General features: G+C 40.7%; 1 protein-coding gene across 1 annotated transcript in view; it reads left to right on the top strand.

The window, feature by feature from the left end:
• The window catches only part of Eif3h (eukaryotic translation initiation factor 3 subunit H), a 93832-nt gene that overhangs the window by 50381 nt on the left and 16502 nt on the right, over window positions 1-26949 (top strand). Inside the window, exon 3 of the mRNA XM_052747802.1 lies at window positions 26301-26468. Coding sequence (XP_052603762.1) covers window positions 26301-26468 — 168 coding nt within the window. The remainder of the gene's footprint in view (window positions 1-26300; window positions 26469-26949) is intronic.

The raw sequence follows: 26949 nt of genomic DNA, 5'->3' as shown, positions 1-26949 counted from the left end.
TTATTTTCTGTGTAATTAACTGATAATGATTATATTCATGGTGTTGTGCAGTAGTCGTTTCTATTAACTTTCTATTCATTCCAAACAGAAACTCTTTGCTTACTAAAACATAACTTCTCATTCCCTTCCCTTCTCTGATAACCTCAAGTCTAATTCCTCTGGCTGTGAATTTGCTCTTATTTTATGTAGGGTATTCATACAGCATTTGTTCTAGTATGTCTTGCTTCTTTGATTAAGCATAACATTTTCAAGGTTTGCCCCAATGGCAGCTTCTCAAAATAACTCAAACAGCACTCAAAGATGCCTTATTAGGACCAGGTAGAATTTCTTTATGTGCATATGTTATCTTTTGTTTATTCATCACGTTGGGCATTTGGTTGTTGTGAGCAATCAGCTGTAAGCATTTGTAAGTATAAGGTTGTGTGGATATTATGCCTTCATTTCTCTTCAGTGTATTCCTAGGATAAAATGGCTGGGTTACATGGTAAGTAAGTACATGTAATTAAGGAACTGCCAGGTTGTCTCCCAAAGCAACTATACCATTTATACATTGTCATTAGTTTTGAGATCTTTGCATCACTTAAAAATATCCTGTTTAAAAGCATTTTTATTGCAAAAGATATTTGCAGGAGAAGCACATAAAACAAATGCAGAGCTTGGAGAATAATTAGAAAGCACACATCTCCATAACCACTACTTTGGTCAAGAAGTAGAACATGATAGTACCACAGACTCTCCCTAGAGTGTTCCTGCTTGATCACAATCTACTTGTTTTCCCATTAGGACTAACCTGTACTTTGCCGTCTGTGGCATCTTGTTTTTTTTCAGTTGTGCCAGCTGTGTTTACATGCGTTATGAATTTGTCTGCTTCTGAATTTTATAAATGCATATCTTTTCTGTCTCGCCTCTTTTCCTCAGCATTAACATTTGTTAGGTTCATCCTCTCTGGCTCATTCATTTTCATCGCTATATCATTTGATATGAATATATCATGCTTTAAATTTCCATTCTCTCCTCAGAATACAGCTGGGTTGTTCCCACTTTTTACGTGGAGTTTCCAGGTTTTTAAAAAGTACTGCATGTCAGGGCATTGGTATGGTAAAATCGTCTCATGTAGTTGGTAATTTTACAACAGCCTTTGCCTTAGTTATGAGTGCCTGTCAGGTGGTTAGCGTGTCTGTTGCTCTGTGAGTGCGTTCTGTGGAACATTCTTCACTCTAGCTTGTGGTCGCTTTGTTAAGTAGTTGCTTCTTGTGAAACTTTTGAACTCTTCCATTGGATTGCTTCAGTTTTTCTCAGTCATATGAAAAATACAAAGATTAAAATGAAGGAACTATGAGATAAGTTGGGCTGTTAACTATGGCATTTGTTAGTTTATTTTTTCTTTGCTTTCTGTTATTTTGTTTTTTGAGAAAACCCACATTATAGGGAGCATGTAAAGTTGTGGAGTTTCTTCCAGTTTTCGTGATGTCAGTGCTGTCTTTTCTTGCATAGTTTTCTTATGCAAGTTTCTTCCTTTTTGACTCATCCCCCATTCCACTGCAGTGTCTGAGAGTTTGCATTAAAAGAAACAATTTGGTAATTAGAGTCCCGGTTTCTCTGGCCCTCGGCCCTTTGAGATATGGTTCAGAGCTAGCTGCCCTGCCTTACTTCTTATTTTTTTGCCATGGACATTATATAATCTGAGATTGTTAGAGATGCTTAAAGTCTGTATTCATGCCCCATGCCTTTGCAGAAGACTCAGTGATGTCCTCTAGGAAAGGCTTTGATGGCGCTCTAACTTTTTCTGCCTGGCTAACTTACCCACGCTTCAAAGTCTAGCACAGGTAACATTTTCTGAGAAGCATTTATCAGTGCCTTCATTTCTGTGGTTCCTTTTGCATTGTTTTGCCTTGTATATTAGTTGATTGTCTTTTCACCTGGCACTTTTTTTTTTTTTTTTCGAGACAGGGTTTCTCTGTGTAGCTTTGCACCTTTCCTGGAACTCACTTGGTAGTCCAGGCTGGCCTCGAACTCACAGAGATCCGCCTGGCTCTGCCTCCCGAGTGCTGGGATTAAAGGCGTGCGCCACCACCGCCCGGCTTCACCTGGCACTTTTTTATGTGCGTGGCTACTTGAGGGCAAGAAGGCTGGCTGTTAGCTTTTACTGTAGTGTCTAAAGGGGTAGATACTCAGGAAATGCTGGCTTGAATAATCTAGAAAGTAACTATAAAGTGACTTTTTTTTTCCTCTAAATCTGTCCTGGAACTCACTGGAGAGACCAGGCTGTCTTGAACTGAGATCCTCCAAGGCCTGTGCCACTATATCCAAGCTTAGAGTAACTTGAGATTTCATTTTACACTCTCATATTGTTCTTGTAAAGGATGATATTCTCCTAGGTGATCACCTGTCTTTTTTACTTTTCAAGATGTGTAGACTGTGTTATCCTTGCTGAGAGACAGGTTATTTATAAAACCACCAAGATCTGATCTTGAACTCAAGATCCTCTTGACACAACCTCCTAAGTGCTGGTATTACAGCAACATAGTTTCTGGGTTGCTAGAGTACAAACCCAGAACCTCATGCTTGCTAGGGAGGAAGAATGCCATTCGAGCCACATCCTTACCCCAACTTTCATGATTTAGGACATAATATTTGATTTCAGAAGTTGAATTCTAAAATATGCTTCATAAGTTTGTATAGACTAAGGCTTTGTGTGTGTGTGTGTGTGTGTGTGTGTGTGTGTGTGTGTGTGTTTTAAGCTGGTTGTTCATCCTAGTAGTAGAAGGGTAGCGGTCATTAACGAATCCCTGTGTTCAGTGGTGAGTTACTCTCTTTTCTACTGTCAGTGAAGCTTGCTATACTGAAATGAAATGCAAGGTAATTCCTTGTCTTTCTCCTGAGCACTAATGGAAGTGGCTGATGGCATGAGGTGATGGAAACAGCATTCTGAGTAGTTTCTAGTCTGCGCTTGGTTTCTGTTACTCTAGGAGACTGCTTGGTCCTTCACAGCTGTCAGGAAATCTAAGTGGGTTTCTCTCCCACTGTGCAGACCATTCCTTGTTGGGGAACCTTTCATGGCACAGTTGGGGCTCTTAAAAGTGTCAGATCTGTAAGGCAATTTATACTGCAGCAAGCATAGACTTTTTTCTTGTTGCTGTTTATGGCACAAAATAGAAAGCTGGGGGTAAATGGAGAAGGGCTGCTGAGCGTGGCTGGCCTCTTGTGAGTTAGTAATACCATCTCATCTGAACTTTCTCAGTTTCCCTCACTGTTTTGTTGTTTGTTTGTTTGTTTTTTCCATCCCAGATTCTTTTATTGGTAAGTTTCAGAAAAACAAAAAGAGCAAAATAGATTGAGTCACAGACAAGAAATAAAGAAATAGCATACATCCTGTCCTGATGCTCGGCTGATATCCGTGAAGGAGGGATATAGTCAGCAACCGTGGAGTAGCAACAGTCTATTGAACTCCCACAAGCTTTGAAGGAATTTATAGGACTGTTGCTCCTACTTCTCTGCAAGCCCCAGTTGTTAGCACATTGCCAAGAAAAAAAAAGTGCTCTATGGAACATGCTTCCTCATACATTTTTATCCTACATTGTGCTTTTACTGTTTTCCATGGAGGTTGCAGCTCTTTTGCTGGATCCTAACCTCAGCAGCAGATGTGGTCCTGAGGCGGGTGACATACTTCACCAGATGCTCCACTTCTTCAGGCTCCCTTCTGGTCAGTGCTTATCACACACTGTTGAGAACCCAAAATTTCAAGGCTACTCTAAACAGATAGGAGGAAATGGTGTGATTTGCCTTATAGTAAAAAAGTGCTGCAGCCATGTCTTGTGAATTATCTTCCCGACATATCCATATTCTATATGAAAAACTGTGGGAAAATCTTTTTCAGGAAGTGTCCCCAGTAAATGTGTGACAAAGTATGATTTACATATCCTTCTCAAAAAGAGGTAACTATTTCTTGTTAATTTAACAATTTAAAACATTTTGTATTTGAGCAAATTTTGAATTTGCTTAATCATAGCATCTGCAGGATATTGATTTATAAGCACTGTAAAGTGCTGTGTTGCTTCCATGCTATGCACATTCTCCAGTGTATGTTTACAGTTCAAAGGAATTATTTTCTTATCTGTTTCCTTCAGTCTTTGAATTTTAGCACTGATCATAATTCTGAGTCTGGAAAAGATTGCACATATTCCAAATTTCTCTGTTTTTTCTTCCATCAGGAAAAGTGTAGCAATTTTATTAAGGACTGTGCCTTATAAAAACAGCTACGTAGCTAAGAAGAAATGCAGAAGTGCATCACTTTATTAAGTATGATAGGAAAGGATAACTGCAGGTCATCTTCAAGTTCCTCCTAGAAACCTTGCTTTAAAATTGTGTTTCTTGGGCTGGAGGGATAGCTCAGCCGTTAAAGGCTAGGCTCACAACCAAAAATAAAATTGTGTTTCTTGTAAGTCTCTATTTTAGAGGGTCAGCAGAAACAGCTTGCTGGTTGATATATTATAGATGGTTGACTCTGTTCCTCCTATTTTCTTTTCTTTTTCTTTTTTTTTTTTTGGTTTTTGAGACAGGGTTTCTCTGTGTAGCTTTGCGCCTTTCATGGAACTCGCTTTGGAGACCAGGCTGGCCTCGAACTCACAGAGATCCGCCTGGCTCTGCCTCCCGAGTGCTGGGATTAAAGGCGTGCGCCACCACCGCCCGGCTGTTCCTCCTATTTTCAATCAAATACTTTTTTTGGAAAATGTCCTTATCTATGGAACTTTGCTTGTGGTGAGAACTTGATCTCATTCCTGCCTTGTTTCGTCTTGGTTGTCTCAAGTGGTTGTACTACAACAATTTCTCTTTGGAATGAAATATAAGACAGGGATGACAAGATGGCTGAGCTGGTAGAAGGTACTTACCATGTAAACCTGGAGACTTTAGTTTGATTCCTGGAGCCCATGAACAGAGAGAGCAAAGTACATGAGTTACTGTCATAGTACCATGGATACTATGATGTGTGGACCCTGTTTCTGACACTTATACACTTGTGCACCCACAAAAAATAAAATTAAAACTCACAGTACACCTTTCCCCCCTCCCTTCCTCCCTTCCTCCCTCCCTTCTCTTCCTCCCTCCCTTCTCTTCCTCCCTCCCTCCCTCCCTCTTTCATAGTCAAATGAAGAGCTTTGGAGTTGTGTTGATCCTTTCCAGAAGTTGAAATTGTTCACTTATACTGAGTAGCTCCTTATCTTTTCTTGTGAAAAAATGGGGACAGTTAACTGCTTCCCAGTCCTGGATCTGTTTGGAGGATCTACTATCTTCTTTCTAAACTAAACAAATGGAGATCATTCTGTGTCTATAAAAAGCACCTAGTTAAGGAAGAATTGAACATCTCTAACTTGCCTTGGTTTTAGAAATCACTGTGTGATGTGACATTTAGAATTTAGAAGAGTGACATCTTCATGATGAACAGAGATGCTGTTTTCACTTTGCCAGCTTGTAATGTTTTCTAATCCTTTTTATGAATATTAATATTACCATTTCATAGAAATTATAGTTTAATAAAATTAACTGATGTCATTCATCCCATATACACATACAGTCAGGGTAGAGAAAATTAAATTCAAGTTGTTGTAGGACTAAACACCTACCTTCCACAGTGTTGAACCCTAACCTTCAATGCGATGGTTGTTTGGAAGGTCATTAGTGTTCGATGAGATTGTGAGGGGGAGCTGTGGTCATAAAGCATACTTAGAAGAATGGACATCAGGAAGTTTTCTGACTTGTAGAACATGGTAAGAAGGCCACCTTCCACTAGCCAGAAGAGTTCTACACCAGACCTTCATGTTTTGATCTTGAACTTTCCAAGATCCAGAACTGTGAGAAAATAAACACCTATTGTTTAAGCCACTTGATCTGTGATATTTTGTTATCTATTAATAGCCCAAGAAGATTAATGTACAAGTAAAGTCCATAACGGAAGTAAATAGGAATGCAGTCAGCTATGCTATATTATACTATAGAAATAAGTTTGTTGTATGAAAACATTGTTACAATGGAAAGTCATTCTGCTCAGTGTGTGGGATATGGCTTTATTTACCACTGTTCCTGATAGCACAGATGTTTGTTGAAAGTTTTGTTTTATGAAGCCATCTGTAAAGCGTTAGTGTAGGTGGTAGGTACCCTAGATGTTTTGATCTTTCACATTTGTGTAACTTTAATTGATTTTCTCTGGACCAGCACTGAATGTACTAGTCATAATTTAGTGTCAGATGATTATCTTCTAAGCAAAGTTCTCTAGGAAAAACTCCATGGGTTACAACCGTAGCAAACCATGTAATAAAGCACTTCACTGTGTGTATTCTCTTGATTAGGGTGCTGGATGGAAGTAAGGGGTATTACTCTAGATACCCTTAATAAACTCATTTTACTTTTGTGTGAAAGGTAGATGTTTTTGGTAAGAGCAGAGCAAACAGTAATTTCTACTTATGTGTTGTGAATCTTTCATCTGGAGGTGAGAAGTTCTTATGCGATATTACATAAGCAAACTTATATAATATTCTCTAATATGTGGGAAAGTAAAGGCGAGATATTTGGAGAGAAAGAAATGATAGTTACAGCACAAGCAAATTAACTTACTTTCCATTGCATCAGATAAGATAGTGTCTCTTACATGATGCTTTTGTGCAGTATGTGCGTGGGTGTGGTGTGTAAATGTGTAGAGTCTGGAAGCTGAGATTGGATGGCTTTTCACTCTTTCTCCAGTTTAGGTTTTGAGTTGTAGTGAGCTTCAGGGATCTGCCTGTCTCCCCAGCACTGGGATTACATACATTCACCACAGTGCTCTGCTTTTGACATGGGTGATTGGGACCAGAATTTGGGTCCTCGTGGTTACACATCAAGTCCCTTATAGACTGAGCCACCTCCCACCCTCCTTAAATTATTCTTTTGATCGCTGTCTTGACTTGATTGCCAGTGTTCGTTTACCCAGTGAAATGCTTGAGGAAACAGTCTTCTCATGTTGCCAGTACTTTCTTTTACTCAGCCTTCAACTGATACCAATTTGACTTTGCTAGTGTAGCATGGCTGTATCCTCCCTGTGATGGACAGATCTGTAGTGCGTGGACCTTATTTTTATGCTTTTTGATCTAAACCTAGCCTTTGACATTCTGAATTTCTCTCTGCAGAGTCATCTGCTGAAGATGCCCAGGGATGTCTGGTTTACCTCTTGAACTGCCTCTGTTTTGCATCTCTCTTGCTCTTCTTTCCCTAGCTTATCTGTTCCTTTAAACTTCACCACGACTAGAGAATGTACTGTACTTGAACTTTGAGCCCTTGCTACGTTTTTCATTTTTAGATGATTTTTGAATGATATAATTATTAGAAAATATTTTTGGGAATTTAGAAAAAAAAACCTATGTCTTATCTTAAATTGTTTTAATGTATTTAACACATATGATTATTTTGTCTGTCCGGATGTCTGTGTACCATATGCATACCTGGTGTCCATGGAGGCTAGAAGAGGGCATTGGGCCTCCTAGGACTGGAGTTACAGATGGTTGTGAGCCACCATGTGAGTGCTGGGAGGTGAACGCAGATCCTCTGAAAGAGCAGTCACTGTTCTTAACTGATGAGCCATCTCTCCAGACCATGTCTTATATTATCTTGAATACAACAGTTATTAGTTTGGTATATTTCATATAAACTTTTAAAATGTTTAACACTTTACATGTTTTGTGTTTTGTGTATGTTTTCAATAAATCACACATTGTTCTATAAATGAAATCTTCATTACCATCAGTATTGCCGTGGTACTATAAACTCTTAAATGCATATATTACAGTTTACTGACACTTTATCATTACACATTAATTTATTGTATTTGTATGTGGGGGTATTCATATGGATGTGTGCACATACATGCGAATGTATGTGGAGGCCAAGCATTGGTATTGGGCGACTTCTTGGATCTTCCTCTACCTTATTTTTTGAAATGTATCTCTCACTGCATCTAGAGCTCATTGGTTTGTTTAAGCTGCCTAGCTAATTAGGGTTACAGGCATGTGTTACCACACTACCTTGCCTGTTTTTTATGCTACCACACCTAACTTTTTACTTTGGTGCTAGAGGTCTGAACTGATGTTTGTACAGCGGGCACTTTATGAACAAAGACATTCCCTCAGCCTTCGGGTTTGCGTTTGTTTTTATTATAAACATTTGTTAGTTTTATGTGGATTTTAGGCCTTGCTTTAGTAGTACTGCCTCTGTTCATGCAGGCAACATTTTTCACAACTAGATACAAAGCAGAGACCAGCAAATTGTGGGGAGCTCAGCCCGAGTGGACACATCTACACCAAAGCTGTTTCTTGCAACCGTGGCTCAGGGAACACAGCGGAAGAGGGGACAGAAAGATTGCTAAGAGGCAGAACACCAGGAAGTCTGCTGGGAAACAGTCTCCTAGAAATGGGCACATTGACATGGGGCAGAGATTTCACGGGGTCCTACCCCTAGACAAAGAACTATAGGCAAGTGATGACTGCCAGGAGAAGGAGAACTAGCCTCTCCCAGAGATGAGCTCCTTTATTGGTTGTCCAATGCAGAGCGGTCCGCCTTGAAGCCTTATCCATACAACAAAAACAGACTGTGGATTGTGTGTATGTGTGTTGTTTATAATTTGAGCATACACGTACATATATGTGTTTATGTAAAAATATAGTCAAACAACTTGTGAGTAGGGCAGCTTAGGAGGGGTTTAAGGGAAAGTAGCTGGAATAGCTGGGAGAGCCTTGGCGGGAGGAAAGGGATGGGAGACCAAAAAAAAAAAAAAAAGAAGAAGGAAAAAAATCTTTTTGATTAAGGCCTCACTCTGTAGTCCAGTCTGGCCTTGAACTTGCAGTAATTACTCTTGTCCCATCTTCCCAAGTGTTGGCATTGTAGTTGTGCTGCAACATGCCCAGTTCATATGGTCAGTTTTTTGATGATCGTGTACATAGTTTTCTTTACCCTAGAGTTTGAATTATAACTTTACTCTATTCCTATCAAAGGACTCAGTCACTGGATATAAACATTATTACACTATATTGAAAATAACTTAGTCTTGGCAGTTCAGAAAGTCTAGCCTTGAGTTATAGTTGTCAGGTTCTTATTGTATGGGCAGTTTATTCTTGAGTCAATTGGAAAAACAAATATCTGCCTTATATAGGAAATTTGAGAAATGTCTGATTGAGTGAGTGAAGTATAGGCACATAATAAATGGAACCTTTGTTTAGTGCCAACACCTTTCCTTTGGGCTTGTTGCTCTCAGTATGTGGGAGTTCCATTTAACTGTGCACATATCATTTACCATACAGAATTACTTCAGTCAATAAGTGCTGAACCCCAGACATTAGGACAGAAAAATATATTGAGACCCAGGCATTCTAGAACATATGTCCTATTGTGATTAAACTGCATTTTAATTGCCATTTGAGTGGTCCCTCCTCCCCTCCCACATTACACACTTTTTGGATAAGAATTATACTGTTTTAGTTTAACTTCTATTGTAGATAATGTTGGTGATAGGTGATGCTAATTTGAGTAAGTCCAATGGGTCAATATTCTGGACTTAAACATATCTGAAACCTTAATTTTTCCACAGTGTGCTTTTCTGAAGAAGAAAAAAAAATAGGTAAAAATGGCTTTATAACGCCTGTTCTAAATCTAGAAAGTTTCAAATATAGTTCATACTGATATTTGTGAAAACTTGATGTCATCACAGTATTTTAGATTGCATTCAGGAATTTTTCCTCTTTCCTTCATACTCTTAATCACTGAATAAATTTGTAAATGTTATCATTATTATTGGGTGCCATAAGAACAGCTACTCCAGAATTTATCTGTATCCTTTTAGCAAGGAGTTACTAAAGAATCTGTTTCTGGTGATCACCTACCTAGTTTTAAGGACATGGTAGTGTAAAGGCAAAGCAGCAGAGCGCATTGTGAGACAACTTTCCCAAGGCACATGGTCCACAGGCCGGAGAAGTGGGATCCTTTCTAGAGAGAAGGAACTTTGCAAGCAAAGACATGAAAGATGAACAGCTAGCCTTCCTCTTGCCCGTGTGTATATTAGCACTGCCATGTTTGTTCAGGCTTGTGTTCTACTGACTGACATGCTTTATCTGGTTAGTTGATAGCACTGCACTAGGAGACAAGATTCGAAAGACTGCTTCTACTTCTATGTTTCATTGTCTTTACCTTTTTTTTATTCTGTTGTTGTGTTCATAGGTAGGCCCATCTCAAAAATGTATCACAGTAGATCATTTAGGTATCAAATAGTGACATTATTGGCTCAAAATAATGTGACAATTGATGCAACTCTGGTGCTTAAATTAGTATTTTCAGGACAAACTGAGGCTTGCTTTCCATGAGAGATTAGGCAGTTTGGAAACATTATTGATGGTACAACCTGAAAAGTGTGTTTGGCTCCTACCCTACCTCCACCCCAGAAAGAATTATCCAAACAAAATGTTATCGTTGCCCATGTTGTGAAACCTTGTTCAAAAATGGATATGGATCTGCAGCTGCTGAGATTGAGAATATATTTGTGTGACTGCAGTTCAAAAAGAGAAGTGTGGACAGAAATGATAATGACACATTTCTGAAGATAGGTTTTATTGGCTCATTTAGTCATTTGCGCTTCCCCAGAGCTTTGGTCTAGTTGGAAAACATTGTTAAGTTGCGGCATAGTTCCATCAAAATGTTTGTGTGATTTAAAAGTAAGTTGTGGTGACATTTGACATTTGTAAATTAAGCAAGTTTTTCTTACATTTTCTGAAAAATTTTCTCTCAATGATGAGTCTTCTCTCTAGAGATAAGCAGTCTCTTCTGGATGAACAACATCAGGAGCAGACTCATGCACAAACAAGTTGTGCTATGGCAAAGAACATTTGAAATTGCTTACAGAGTTAGTGAAAAATAGGTTTGGGGATAAAGCAGAATAACCATGTTGTTTCCTTCACAAACTAGTGATTGAATAATATTGCCGAATATGCAAAAAGCATTTACTAGCAAATACACAGAAACTCATGCATGCACGCACGCACGCACGCACGCACTGAGGCCCACAGCTAGGCCTAACATATGTGCTGTTTTCGTGCGGAGTAGTTCTTGTTCTCATGGTGGAAAACCTGTGATTCTCAAGAAGAGTTTTTATTATGTTAATATGAGCTATGATCCATGGCTGGAAAGAAGTCTATTAGAACCAGTGCTGATGGTGCAGTTGTGTTTTAGAAGGGGGCATGCCACCACGGTGTACCCGCATACTACTTCCTTTACAAGGAATGCTTCTGGAACATTTCTGATAGTCAGCCTGGTGGTACTCTGACAAAAACAGCTGGCATAGCTTGAAAGGAGGGAAGGTTTATGTTGGCTAATGGATTCAGAGGTCTCAGTCACAGCAACTTGACCCCATTGTTTCCAGGGCGGGAGGCAGAACATCACTATGCGGGAGGGATAGGACAGAGCAAAGTTGTTGTTTTTTTCCTGGCATTGGGAAGCATAGACAGACCTGTGTAATTTCTAGTGCCTGCACCTACTTCCCTCAGCTGTGCCCCGCCTGTTCACTACCTCTCAGTGACTCCCTATGAATCTGGCAAGGGCGTAAGACATTGATTAGATCCAAGTTCTTGAGATCCAGTTGTTTTGTAGATGCTGATCAGCTGAAAACCAAGGGTTTGGCACCTAAACCTCTTGGGAAGTTCTTTGTATCTGGATTATGACAGCAACCTTTTCTCCCTGCTTGTCTTACAGTTACATCTGTTGGCCTTTCCTTGTCGTCCTCAGTGGAGTTTTAGACTCAATGAAATAACATCATGCTTTCTATTTTAATTCATTGTAGAGGGAAATACTGAAAACAATAAATTTCAATTTTTGGTCTCTAAGTGTTCTTTTTTACAATGTGTTTGACCTCACTTTTCCAGATTGGTGGTGAGAAGGTTACAGAGTTCTATTTTACCCTATGTTTATGGCACACTTAATGCCAGTAAAGTACCCCCGCATTCTTTTAAAGAAGGTTGCATGCTGTAGCTAAACATACAGTGCTTGAGTAAGTGTTTCCACTTGAAGTAACCTGTGGTAATTTTTACTTACAGAGGACAAAGTTGATGAGATTGCTTACAGTTTTTTAAATGTTTAAATTCTGCAGTAGGGTGGAAGTAGCTCTCACAGCTTAATTAAGTGAAGGATTGATCTAATTAATCTACATATTTTCCCTAATTAAAATATGAATTTCTACTTTTATCCTCCTCCTTAGACAACCAACGTGAAATCATCATGATTCTCTATTTATCTAGTATTCCCTAGCAGTGGCCAATGATCACTGTAATCTGAGTAAAGAGTTTTGCAAGCAACCACCATTACTTATGTAATCCAAATTGAAGTGACAACTCAAGAAATTCAGTTTTCATGAATGTCCATTAAAGGTCTATAGAGGATGAAAGCTTGAGAAATGCTAATTCTTTGTCTGGAAGGAGATTAAGCCTGGAGACAATTATTTATATCTGTATGGTTGGTTGGTTAATTCATATATTCATTCTCATTCCCCCCCCCTCTCGTTCTGTTTCCCAAATATAAGGGGTAAGCATAGGAGTCCCTCACTGCCTGAGTGGTGTAGTCCTTTGGTGGGAAAAAATACCTGTCTTTTTAAGAGGAGGCTGCTTTGAGAATACTTTGAAACTGTATCCTGTATCCTGCACTGCTTCTCTGCATCTGGCACATATGCACGATGCGATTGGGATTAACTGCCCACTGTGTGACTGTGGGGAGAAGTACTCTGCTGAATGGTTAATTGTGCTTACTTGTGTGTGTATTTATGGTTTTCAGCTTATTCCTGTCGTACCAAACTGTGAATTCCTTTTTTAACATAGAGCAGGAACACAGCAAAGAGCTCCTTGGTCTGGTTTGTAGCTTTCAACGCATTCCTCCAGTCATTTTCTTGCCTTTCAGTAGCATTTGCTTTCCAGCATACTGTGACCAAAGTGGCTTTCCATAGAACAGTATCTTTATGAGCTTCAGACTATAAGGACAACTCATCAGACAGGTCTCACTAATGATTTTTGGAGTCTCTGAAAAAATGCTGCCGGTTAAGATCAGTGCGGTCTTTGAGAATGATGTTTGGTTGTGAGACTGCATTGTTGTCCTCTAAAGTACATTCATGGCAGCAGAAAAAGAAGTGCTCTCCAAAGTTGGGCCTGTGCGTCTTTGCCACACGTGGGTGGACCCCAGCCTCATCACTCTGGGCCTGTACAATCCACTAGTGTACCAGCTCTGGTCTCAGCACTTGCCAGGAGGGGTGGGTGTTTACTTCCTGTCTACCATGGGAGGTACTCACCTGGACCGTGGAATAGTTGAGTGGAGGCTCCATTCAGCTTGCCCTAGTGTTTATTTACTTCCTGTTCTTGGGTGGAGGAAGAGAATGGTGTTCTGGGAGGCTCCTGCTGACAGCTGGTGTTTTCTCTGAGCCTCTGGCCTGTTTTTCTTGTCTTCCCTACAGGCGTGTTTTTGGTGGTGAGGCCAGTGCTGATCTGTGCTACTCCACAGCTGTCTCTAACTGAACTGAGTACTGCCTCACACCTAGGCTCCACTCCGCTTCCTGTCTCCACAGACAGGCTTTCCTGAGAACCATGTCTACTCAGCCTTGTTCCTAGCACCTGATAACCTCTTTTGGATCTTAAGCCTCTGAGAATTTGGTGAGAGCTTTAGGCCCTCTGTCACAGAAGTCATATGCACGTGACTTGGAGAATTACCCTGAGATCCCAGACCAAGGATCCCTGGGTTTGGGACTGTCTCCTAAAACAGTATCTGAACAGGAAATGAAACATGGTATTAAAAGGAAGCCATGCACTGCAGCTTTCAGATTTATGGTGAGTTGCTCCGAAAGATCTCTGTTTGACCATTTGTCTCAGCATGAAGTTCTGTGTTCCTTATCCTATAAAATGTTTGGATGAAGCAAAATGTGCAGGCAAGGACGTGGAGACAGAGTAGTGGGGCATGTGCCTATAAGCATTCATCTTATTTAATGAACCCATGGAAATTATTTTCTCTTTCTATAGTTTCTTTGACAGTAGTACTGTCACTTTCCAGTTTTGCCAGCCCCTCTTTCATTAGGCTGCAGTTGAGGCTACCTTCAAAAATTGTTGATCTGGAACTTGCTCTATAGACCTGGCTGGCCTCAAACCCAGAGATCCACCTGCCTCTGCCTCCTTCCTGAGTGCTGGGATTACAGGTGTGAGCCACCCCAGCATATTTAGTGTTTTTAAAACTGCCTTTAAAATAGAAATCCTAGCCGGGCGGTGGTGGCACATGCCTTTAATCCCAGCACTGGGAGGCAGAGAGAGGCAGGCAGATCTCTGTGAGTTCGAGGCCAGCCTGGAGGCCAGCCTGGGCTACAGAGTGAGTTCCAGGAAAGGCGCAAAGCTACACAGAGAAACCCTGTCTCAACCCCCCCCCCCCCCAAAAAAAAAAGAAATCCTAATGTTTGAGGGAAAACTGAACTTACCTTTAGACAGTTAAGGTTGCATAATGGACCAGCTCTTTCAGCAAAACCTGGTGCATTCTAAAGTTGTATGCTGTGTCTAGTTGAGTTAGTACTTTGCTCAGTCCGTCAGTAATCCCAAGCAGCCTCTGCCGAAGTCTCTGAGTGGGCTGCCCAGACATTAGTGTGCTAGTACCACTTGCCCCTCCCCCACCAGTGGTTTTGTTTTAGTCACCTCTTGGGGCCAGAGGTGGTTTATTTCCTCCTTCCTTCCTTCCTTCCTTCCTTCCTTCCTTCCTTCCTTCCTTCCTTCCTTCCTTCCTCCCTCCCTCCCTCCCTCCCTCCCTCCCTCCCTCCCTCCTTCCCTTTCGTAGACTTAAAATGGAATCGGGAGATAGAAACTTGTGTAGTACAATGTAATTATATTGTTACTTGCGCAGTAATAATAGAACACTCAAGATTACCTGCTTCTGAAATCTAATTTCTGTAGCTTGTCTCTCTCTTTATTGAATCTGTTCTTTATTGTATGGAATATAATTAGCTTATAGTTTTAATATCTAGAAGTATTTTTCCTTTTGTAATCTTTCTCATTGTGGATTATTTTTTGGTCACATTCATATCTACACACGTGAGTTTAGTTTTATGAGATGAATGTTAGTGAAGTCATGCTTTGTCTTTTGTGGTCAGGTACAGTCTCCTTTGCCTTTCCATTTTCGGTATTTCCAATACAGAAATGATAAATCAAGACTTTATACAATATCTGGTTGTCAAATTAATCAAACCCAGTTTTCCAGAACAATTGATTTTGAACCCAGGTAAGTGCCAGTTCCTTGAGATTCTAAATCTTTCCAAGCACCAGGCGATAGTGACAAGCTCTTGATTTCTTTGTGAGGTGATTCGCCATAGCAGACTTGGAGTTAATTCTGCGTCTAACCCTCTTTACTACTTGAGGAGGTAGAGTGTCCTGCTGCTGTCTGTAGTGCTTCCAAGAGGATCAGAAGAACAGAATAGTACAGATTACCAGAAGACCCCAGCTTCTCTGATCTCTCTCCTCGGGAGAGCTAGGGCGGTGCCAGTTCAGCCATTTCTTTGCGGTGTTTCTTTTTAGTGGACAGATACAAGTTGTTTCCATATAGCCATTTGTGTCCTGACAGATTCATGTTCTACCTTGTTTCTCTTAGTGCTTCATGAGTGAGTATTTTCCCACGGCGTTCATTTTTTCCCTAAGTGTTAGCTGTAGAAAAAAAGGGATTCTTACCCAAATGGAGTTGGGTGTGTAAGCTAGTAAAGGAGTAGTAGACCGATGGCTCCCAGTGCTGGTGTGCTGAAGAAGAAGCTGGAAGCAGCGGGTTGCAGGGTGGGAGGGAGTGCCGGTCACGGTGAACTACCTCTGGTCTCCTCTGCAAGTGTTGGCTCACCAGCGGCCATTTACATAGGAAGTTAGCATCTGAAATTACTGCTAGCACCATGTTTTTGGAAGTTGAAGTCATTATTTTCTAGTTGAAGAAATTAAGATCCTGAAAGACCAATATGCTAACCCTGATCTGGGCATCCTGATTGAGGAGTGCACTTTCTAAAAGATACCCCTGTTGCTTTCAGGCTCCTAGTTCAGACAGCGCTGACTTAAGGGGCTTCCAACTAAGGAAAGTGATTCTGTGAGTCACCGTTCCAACCTTCTGTAAACTGCCAGCATCATTAGCTTTTTTTTTTTTTTTTAATAAACATTCAGTATGTTTGACACTGATGTGTTCTACTCTGGTTTTTTTTTTTTTTGTTTGTTTGTTTGTTTGTTTTTTGTTTGTTTTGTTTTCAGAGTTAGAGTTTGAAATTGATGCACAGGTCAGTATAGGATGAAATCCTTGATTCATTTTGACTACTTTTTTTTTTTAAACTTCTTTATTGATTCTTTGGGAATTTCACATCATGCACCCCAATTCTCCCCACCTCCCAGTTCCCCCACATCCTCCACTCATCTCTGCAGTACCCTTCCACAAAAGAAAACAAAAAAAAAAGCCACAACACAAAGCAAGCAAGCAAACAGACAAAAACTTCTTCACTTCTTTCCTGCCTCTCCAGCACCTCTTCATTTGTCCCGCTGGCATTGGGAATCGAGGTGTGTCACACAGTACACCCTTTTGTCCAGTCATCTTTCCTAGCAAATGTTCATTGCAGTGAGTCATTGATCTAGTTCAAGGCCTCTGGTTTCTGGCACACCATCATCACTGGATCCTCACAGGAACTCCTCTGTGATATCAGGTGGCTGTTCCAAGTTGTGGAGATCCTGAAGATATTGTTCCACAGGACCTGCCCCTTCAGGAGCTCCAGCAGGTCCTAGATGGGGTAGATTTTAGGGTGGCCCAACCCAAGGCCCAGCTGTGGATCTGGGTAGTCGCTGAGCTGGTCAGCCTGTGCCTCTGGGGCTGCCTGCCTCGGGCAAGGGGGTGGAGTCAGCTCCCCTACACCTATGCCTTCAGGGTTGGTTCACCTTCACCTGTGGTGAGGGGTCGGGCCAGCTCTTGCTGTAATGTCCAGTGAGAGGCAAGGCCAGCTTTCCCTGGGCCCAGTGAAGGGAGGGCCCGGCTTAGCTTGGCCTTCTCATTTTATCTGCCATGGTTCCCACAGTCCCCCTCCCCCAGCCCCCATGTGACATGAGCCACAGACCCCTGCTGCAGCTGGACCACGGACCCAGACATGGCCCTCTGCAGTAGCCTGGGCCCGGATAACATCATGCCCCCCTCCCCCGGTAGGGGGCGGGCAGCACAGGCCACCTGGATCTGTATGGCCCCCAGACTCCAACAAGGCCACAGGTTGTGGCCCAGATCCTAGACCTCCGTGTGGGCTTAGTGGTGTTCTGGGACACAGACTTCAATACTGACCCCAGCTGCAGCTGGACCACGGACCCAGACATGGCCCCAGGTAGCAGCTCAGCTGGCCAGGTGGACATCCTGGCTCCAGCTGGAAGCCCCAGCCACTTAGATTGGGATGGCTCTGGCAGTAGCATGGCCCCCGTATACAAGCATGACCACAGGTTATGGCACAGACCCCAGGCTCCATGTGACCTTTGGTGGCAACATGGGCCACGAACTTCAACACAGACCTCAGCTGTGGTAGGACCATGGTTTTTGGCATCAGCTCGGGTCTTGACAGCCTTTTTTTTCCCTCATGTTTATCCCTTACCCACAGTATACACTATTTTTGTGTTTTGAAAAGTACTCAAGATCCTATTCTCTCCTTACACATTAAAAAAAAAAATCCAAAGGTTTTTTTTTTTTTTTTTTGGTTTGTTTGTTTTTTTTTTTTTTGTTTTTCACTGCCAGTGTAAATGTCCATTCCTTTTTTTTTGTTGTTGTTTGTTTTTTCAAGACAGAGTTTTTCTGTAGCTCTGGCTGTTCTGGAACTTGCTCTGTAGACCAGACTGGCCTCAAACTCACAGAGATCCACCTGCCTCTGCCTTCTGAGTGCTGGGATTAAAGGCATGTGCCACCACTGCCCAGCCCAAAGTGTTCGTTTCTTAAAACCATGCATGATAGTTTTCATTGAAGCCTCAAGTGGCACCTGTATTTAGGACTAGGTTCTTGTCTACTTGGAGATACTTTTTTTTTTTTTTTTATCTCCTGTTGGACAATGTAAATGATGATATTTCCCTTCTTGTTTTAATAGCTGGAATACCAAGAGCCCAAAGTTCCCTATCGTCTGACTGCCTCTGTTGACTTCTAGTTTCTGCCTTCTCTTTGCCAATTCAGACTTTTCCTGTCCTGATATTACTGGTTATTGTATAGAATTTAGCATAAGCTACTTCAGGTCCTTTGTAGATTTGGGGCAGAACATGAACACACAAACAATTTTCTGATAATTCTTACCTTTTAAGTATTTTATCAACAGTTTTTCAACATTCCATTCCTTTAGAATATTTTTTGTAATACCTAGTTTTATAACCACACTAAGGTATGACCTCGTAGATGGCTATATACGTGAAAGAGATGCTGCCTGCCTTACGAAACATTTTTGTCCACACCCATTTGGTCTGCTATCATATACCATGCTAGATTCATTTTGTAATAGTTTTTCACGGAGTGAAGAATCTGTGTCCCTGATCCTGTGCAGGTAAATTAACTTTGTACGCAAATGTTAAGTGACATGCAATTAATTTTGCAGTGTCTTTGTATTTACTTAGTGAATACGTTTTCATAACCTTAAAGAAATACAGTTTATTGACTGTATTTTGTCTGATTAAAAAGACATTGTGTGTTATGGATGAAGATGTGATTTTCTCTTACTTCTGTTTCATGGACAACTACTTAAATACACCTACATCTCCCTCAAAAAATTTTCAGACATTGTCAAAGGCCCTGAATAGTTTTAAAAGATAAACTAGAGTCACCCTCCCACCTTAGCGCTACTTCCTTGTCCCCAGCCTGACATCTAAAAGAAATTATTTTGACAAAATCCATACTCAGTTTAAGAAATATATCTAGCCACGCAGGACAAAGACAGTATTTTGTCACTTCTTTTAAAGAGGACAGAGCAGTTTTTAGGTAAAGAAGAACTTATATTAAACACTTTATTGTGAAAAATTGAATCATTACCAAAATTCATAAGCTGTCACAGGAGTGGCATTAATAACAGATGTGTTAATTGAAACAAGGGATGAATACATGGTACAGACGGGTGAAGAGACTATGGAACTTTTGAGAAATCTGTGTATTCCATAATTCTCTCCACCCAAAGTAGGCTGTATTTAATTCCTTTTTTCAAATGCACATTCTGTTTGCTTAAATCTACATCTGCTACTAGCTTTGAACATTGCCTGGAACGTATGTGTGGCTTGGCAGAAAGTCCCAATATGAAAAGGAAAAGCACAGAATGAAGTTTGTCTTGCTAAACACTCACAGCCTGTGAGTGCTCCTTGGCATCCCTCAGTGCTGCAGGGAAGAGGCTTGTAATTGTTTCTTCAGAGTCCACTCTGGGCCGCAGTGCCTGAACAGATAGGGGACTTGTATGCATTGCACTTTGACAAAATGACAGTGTTTGCTGAAATCATTAGTTTGTTTCAGGGCCTTTGTGTGGTGGGCTTGCTTTTAAAGCCACTCACATCTTCCGACGGAGTTTCTTTCTTTGCTGTGAAGTGTGTGCTCCAGTGCTGTATCTGTCTCCCTACTTATCTGCGCCAGTGTTTGATGACAACTCAATCTTGACCCAAGTTTCAAAATACTGTAATGTCTTGGGAGTCTGATTTCACATTACTTTGGCACCTAAAAGCCTTTGGTCGCAGTCTTACCACTTAACTTCTTGGAAGTTACCGGAGCACGAGAAGCCGTGGTGACTCCTCTTTGTAGCTTCTGGTGTTGTCTGTTGCACTTGGAGTCAGATGTCATTTACTCCCCATTCCCAGCAAGTTCTATGAATGAGAGGCTACCTAGGGGTTAGATTCAGAGTCTAAAGGCATGTTGAACTCAGAGGTGTGGTAGACGGCTGTTCTAACAGCATTTCCACAATTGCAATTAGCTCCTTACAGTTATTTGGAGTTAGAGAATGTGCAGGCCAATGATCAGTAAGGGCTGGTTTCTTTTCTCATGTCTAGATGTACCCTTTCCCATCCAGGCTCTCCTTGTGTATTTTTTTTAATACATCTTTAACTTGTGTTTATTTTATATAATATTGTCATTAAGAGAGTAGGCCTTTAAATTGTTTTTTTAAAATTCAGGTTATTTTGGCCTTCAAGAGTTGGCCTACTAATCACAGCTCTGTACAACTTCTTTCTCCTAATCTGTTGGACAGAGCTCTAATTTTTATTTCAGTTGTGCTACAGCTTGATTTATGATATTTAGCTCTTTTCAGCATTGTCACCTGTTTCTGTTCAGCAGTGAGGAACTGTTTCCCAAGTCTCTCAGTGGGTAGGGGTGCTTGCCACCAAGCTCGATGACCTGAGTTCAGTCCCCAGGACCTGAATGGTGGAGGAAGAGAGCCAGCTCCTTGACTTCTACGTGCACACATATACACAATCAACAATTCTGAAAAATGATCTACAAGAGATGTCACTTAAAATGAGAGTGAGGAGTTGAAGGTGAAGGGATGGTTGATAATTGTAGAGTGGCAGTCCTCTACTCTAGGCCATGTGGTAGGCTGCCAGAGTGACTCCAGTTACAGCAGTTCAGTATAAGACGACGCTTTATTTCAGGATTCTCTGATTGAAAAACAAAAGAAAGCACTGGGAATGTGGGTGTTTTTTTTTTTTAAAGAGTAGTTACTGGGCAGTCTGCCTTGGGGCACTTGTAGACCTGGGCATTTGAGTTCTATTGACCCTTTCAGAAAAGGTGTGCCTAGAAAAGGGAAGGTGAGCATAGGGTGCCAGCCCTGAAGCAGCTACGAGTGTTGCCAGCAGGTTCTCTGTTGCTCAAGAACGCCTAGAGAGTTAAGACAGTGGTAGAGGTTGAAGGGATTTGTGAAGCGTCAACCCATATAACAATAAGCTGCCTCATAGTATGACACCACCTCCCTTGTATCTGTCTGTAGGCTTTATATTAGTAATCTGAGTTGGTTTAGTAATAACTACCAGTTTGCAACATATATTCACTGCTTGCTGCTTCTTTTCAGTTGGTTAGATACTTGCTTTGCTTTTAAAAAGTTAATTACATTTTATTTATTGTGTGGAAGAGCTAGGAGTGTATGAGTGTGCGTCTGTGAAGATCAGAGGACCACTTCAAGGAGGCCATTGGTTCTCTCCTTTCACCCAGGCATAGAACTCAGGTGCCATCAGGCTTGGCAGCAGGTGCCCTTAGCCGCTGAGCCAACGCTCCAGTCTGAGTGTTTGTTTCTTAAGCTAGGAATATTTTAAAGGTTCTTCCCCAGACTTCTTGTAATGAAATTCTAAGCCCTTCTGTTGAACATTATCATCAATTTAAAAGTAGTCCCTCTTCCGAAGGATTTTCCCTTGCCATTTTTCCTTGGAAAATTCCCAGGAACCCCAAGCCATTAATTCAGAAGTGAATCCCATTGGATGACTGCTTCTACTGCTTCTATTAAGTAGAAAAATTTTCACCCAAGATGGAAGTGTCTGGCCTTGGGCCAGCCTTGAGGAGTTGGCAACTTACTGTTTCACTGGTCTGCATTAGTGCAGCAACAGCAAGTTAGGGCTGTTTATTAAGGGCCCCTTTCCCTCTCCTTTTCTTTCCTTTGGACCTGGCTTTCTTCCTTCTGCTGTGAGCCACTCTCTACATAGGAATGGCTAGATGTAAGGTAGAATTCAGTCATGTTTCCCAGAGCTGTGGGCTCTAACTTGGCCTCATCCACATACCCTGAGGCTCCTCTGTTTATCTGTGGTTTATAGCTCAGTGGATTCTGTGCTCACTTGATCTGCCCACTGCTGATGGCCTAGCACAGCCACTAAAGCAGTGGTGTTAACCTAGCAATCAGAATCCCAAATGGCCATCTTGTTATCAGCAGTGTAGAACTTACTGTAATGGTCATATCAGCCCTTCGTGATTGATTTCCAGCTACTGTGTCATCTTAACTGAGTTGGCTGATAGTAACTGCTGGGAGTGTTGCTTTGGTCTTGAGAACTTAGTGGTGCTGTCTACTGTTTACTTCTACTTAGTTTTAGCGACAAGCCTTTTGAAAATTTGGGTGGGGGAAGAAAAACTAAGTGGGGAGATAAGGACCACATGTCTCTGTCAACATGAGAACAAGGACAGTCCTTAAATGTCTGTAGTTATACTGGGTTCCCATGGCTTTTTGTGGCTCTGTCTGGTTCCTTAGCTTGCATATGGTAAAAACATCATTTTCTAAGTTGAATCCAAGTGACCTTTCTCAGACAGCACATGCTTTGGATTGGGCCTCTGCCTCGGTGTGGTGATAAATTGTGTGCCCTAATAAAATTTGCCTGAAGATCACAGAACAGAAAAAGCTACTAGATTAAATATAGAGGCCAGACAGTAGTGCCACACACCTTTAATCCTAGCACTCAGGAGGCAGAGATCCATATGGATCTCTTGAGTTCGAAGCCACCCTGGACTACATGAGATTGACTCAGTCTAGGAGAGAAACAGAACCAGGCAGTGGTGGCACACACCTTTAATCCCAATACTTGGAATGCACACACACACCTTTAATGGCTGGGCGGAGAAAGGTGTATAAGACACGAAGAGACAAGAACTAGAAGCCTTTTTGGCTGAGGAAGCTCATTCGGCTAGAGGCCTGTCTGCTGAGGTCTTTCAGGCTGAGTCCTCGAGGTAAGAGGTGGCTTGTTCCTTTGTCCCTCTGATCTTCAGGTAAATTTTATTAGGTACACAATATATCAGCATACCTCGGCTTCACGGTAGAGCTACCTCACGTTTGGAGACTAATCTTTAGTCTTTCTGTTACACTGCCATAGACCTTTTAAAATGGCAATGCATGTGTTTACTTTGTGACTTTTTTTTGAGATGGGGGCTCCCTTTGTACCTGACTGCTCTTCCAGGGGACCCGGGATCAATTCCCATTACCCACATGGTGACTTAAAACTGTAACTCCAGTTCTAGGGGATACCCTCACACAGCCATTTATGCAAGCAAAACACCAATATATGTAAAATAAAAATAAATAAATTATTTTTAAAAAAGAATTCTGAATCCTTAAAACTGAATCATGAGCAAAATCAAGATAGATAATGAACTAACACTTTATACAGAATGGGCCAGGCATAGATTTTGTTGTATAATGTGAAATTCCAGTACACTGGGATGTTTTGTTTGTTTTCACAGTTTTGGGATTTCTGTGCAGGTCTCCGGCTTGCCTGGAGATCAGGATGGCCTTCAACACATAACAGTCGATCCTCTTGTCTCTGCTTTTCTGTGTTGGGACTGCAGGCATGCACCACCGTATCTGGCCCACTTTGGAATTTCTAAAAGCAGTTTTCTTCATTCACTTGTCTTTGCTCTTAGCCCCTTCTTCCTTTTTATCCTCATTTAAGGTAGTTAGGTGATTTGTGAAGGAGTTTGTGTAACCTTCCAGAATCTTAGTCATTCTCTGTGGTGGAGAAGAGGAACATTGTTCCTTTGGGGCTGTCTCTCTGACTCTTCTAGTGTAGAGAAGGGTTTCATCTTTCTTGGTCTCATTGGAGGTCCTTTTGTGTAGGGAATTGGGGGAGGGGGAGCTGGACATTGGAGTTTTGCTACTGATCTTGGAATCTTTTTTAAACTCTGAGGTATTATGAAAATGCTTTTGTAAAATCCATTTTATCCAAGCTATTTGAGGGGAGTCTTAGCAGGCTTGTGGACTGCTGTTTTTTTTTTTTTCCCCAAAAAATCCTTTTTGATTTAAGTCATAATGCATGCTTGCTTTAGCTAATAGACAAGTCGTTGTTTATAATTAACATATCCAATGAACAATGTGGAGCTCTAGCATTTTGACTGGGATAAATTCTCAGATGTCTTTAGAAATGAAAAAACTGAAGATCAGAGACAGCAAGATCCAAGGTAGATGGCACTAAGGTTCAGCTCCTCACTAGCAGATGTGGTAGATGGTAACCCTCTTATACTGAGGCTCATCCACTCACTGAGGCAGGTTTTTCAAGTACTGGTGGTTTTTTTGTTTGTTTGTTTATTTTTTAATGTTATTTGTTCTGTCAATTATTTGATAAATCCTCCATCTCCTCTTCACTTCGTTTTAAAACAATCTAGCAAATTTCATTTTAGCTCCCCTTTTACTGATAGTATTAAGTTGTTTATTTGTAAGTTAAATTTGATTAACATTCGTCAAATAAGTTTACATTAACTTAAGAGTATCATACCCAGAGGCCAAAGGAATGATTTGGGTTGTTGAGGGAGAATCTGTTAAGTTTGCTAAAAGGAGTGGGATAGTGGGGTGTCTCTTACATCACAGAAAGAGATGGTACTAAGACAAAAGTACTTGGTAGAAGATTATTGATTGAGTTGTGGCTTTGCTAATTTACTTTTTAGATTAATTAAGTAGATATTAAACTGAGGACCTTCCGTGTTCTAGGAAGGCGCTCTAGCCTGGTTGTGGGGTTTTTAACTGTAGTTTAGAATGTAGCATGGGTTATAGGGCTTTGTTTTCACATGTTATTTATAAAATTGCAAAAAGATACAGAATTTATAAAAGTGTATAGCATATTAGTATCACCCTCTTTGCCACACCCTTTACATACATACATATATATATATATATATATGTATATAGTATAGATGGATGTTTTGAGTGTATGTATGTATATGTACCACCTGCATGCCTGGTGCCCACAGGCAGAAGAGGGCATCAGATCCATGGAACTGGAGTTATGGTGATTGTAAACCACCATGTGGGTGCTGGGAACTGTATACAGGTCCTCTGCAGGAGTAACAAGTTCTCTAAACTGCTGAGCCATTTTTTTCAGCTTGCCACCATACCCTTTAAAAAAATAAAGAACAAAAGAAGTAATAAGCCAGAGGATAATGAATTGAATGAACTCACTTTGTAGAGAGTTGTTTGTATTCGTGTGCATCCTTACAGCAGTACAGTATCCACCTCTTGCAAGTTTACTGGGGAAATGAAATTTGGTCCTTCTAAATAGTGATAGGAGCACTCTGTTTGGGTCTTTTTTGTAGACAGTTTTTAAGTAGGTGAAGAGTTTTCAATGATCTTCACTACTTGACATAAAATCTATAATTTCTATAATTATATAATAACAGATGTTGAAAAGCATTGTGATCTGGGTCTTGTTTGCTTTTGAAACCATAGTGCTATGACCAGAGGAATAGTGGTAATACAGTTTTTGGTAAAACTTGATGAAGTTTTGAAAGTAAAGTCAGGTTCAAGGTTAAGCAGTTATGGCTCCTCTCTGCAGCCATGCATTCATTCTTCATTATAGAAATAGCTTGGATAGTGCATTAACTATAAAACTTTCCCCTTTGTTTTATATTTGTTGCGCATTGTTAGGCTGTAGTGTTTGTTTTTATTTATATGTGTGTGCATGTTTGTATGTATGTGTGTATGCACCTGTAGAGCCAAGAGGTGGAGTTAAAAGCAGTTGCTCAGATGTGGATGCTGAGGTAGTAAAGAGAACTAAACTCAGTTCTCTTAACCTTTGAGCCATTTCTTCAGCTCTATATTGCTTTTTAATGTCATTTATTACTTTATTTTTTTAGTAATACTACTTTAAAAGAATTGTGTGTGTGTGTGTGTGTGTGTGTGTGTGTGTGTGTGTGCGCGCACACTATAGTCATTAATTCAGCAAAAGGAAAAGTCATCAGACCTTTTTGTTGTATACATGGTTATTAAAATACAGCCAGTCTAATAAAAAAATTCCATTAACATAAATGAATGCAAAGAGAAGAAAAGAGAATGTCTTTTTCAAGATAAGTATATACAGTAGGGGGCACTAGATGAAGGCAAAAATGAATTCTTATGTTGAAGCAGCTATAGCCTGTGTCCGGTTCATATGCAAGTGGTGTGGTAATTGTTTCCCCTTAGTTTTCTTAATGGATTTAGTTCTTAGTTCCAAAAGCTGCATGTAAAAAGACAATAACTGGTCTCACCATTAATCTAGATGGAACTATTACAGTCTAATAATTGTACACCTTTTCTTATGCATCTATTATTTTTAGAGTTGTAGAAAAGAGAAGTATGGACTGCAATGAATTATTCCTTGTTTAGAACAAGACATTAACTTTGTGTTTCTAATGCCTTTTGTATAAAATGTGATTTGTTAAATAAAAAAAGGACTTTGTTCTTTTTATATGTAAATGAAAAAAGGCTTGTTTTTAATGTTAGTGGCATCATTAAATGCTTGTTTTGTTTGTTTGTTTGTTTTTTCCTTTTTCTAATTCCTCTCTGCTGCATCATGTAGTCCAGTATCAGATGGAGATGATGCGCAGCCTTCGCCATGTGAACATCGATCACCTCCATGTGGGTTGGTATCAGTCCACTTATTACGGCTCGTTTGTTACCCGGGCACTTCTGGATTCTCAATTCAGTTACCAGCACGCCATTGAAGAATCGGTCGTTCTCATTTACGGTTAGTAGGAGGTTCTTTATTATTCTTTTCCTCCCTTAATATTATTACTACTATTTTTGCTTTCTGTCTTTCTGCCTTTTGGAGCAGCCTTGGCAGGCCTTCTCAAGTAAATATCAGCCCCGTTCTGCAGCAGCCTCCGCAGCAGCTACGTCTAGACAGGGTTTCCTTCTTTCTGTTTATTTTTCTTGCTATCAGAGCCCTGATGTGTACGTTTTGGAATGCTGGAGTAGCTGCTTCATTTTTTTCCTCTTCTCCCTCCCTCCTTGCAGGGGCTGGTGGAATGAGACCAGATGTCTAACAAACCCCGATTGCTGGCCTGTCTGGTTCTGTACGTGACTGACCAATCATAATACAGCGTGCCAAGTTTTCCTTTTCTCTTTTTTCTTTTTTCTTTTTTTTTTTTTTTTACCTCTGACAGCAGCGTACAAAACCTGGACTGTTTCTTAGCACAAAGATTTTTTTCTTTTTGGCCTATTTAATG

The sequence above is a fragment of the Peromyscus californicus genome, unplaced genomic scaffold (assembly GCF_007827085.1).
Source record: "Peromyscus californicus insignis strain IS unplaced genomic scaffold, ASM782708v3 Scaffold_20__1_contigs__length_68692818, whole genome shotgun sequence".
Taxonomy (NCBI): Eukaryota; Metazoa; Chordata; class Mammalia; order Rodentia; family Cricetidae; genus Peromyscus; species Peromyscus californicus.
This window is presented reverse-complemented; position numbering and strand designations above follow the sequence as displayed.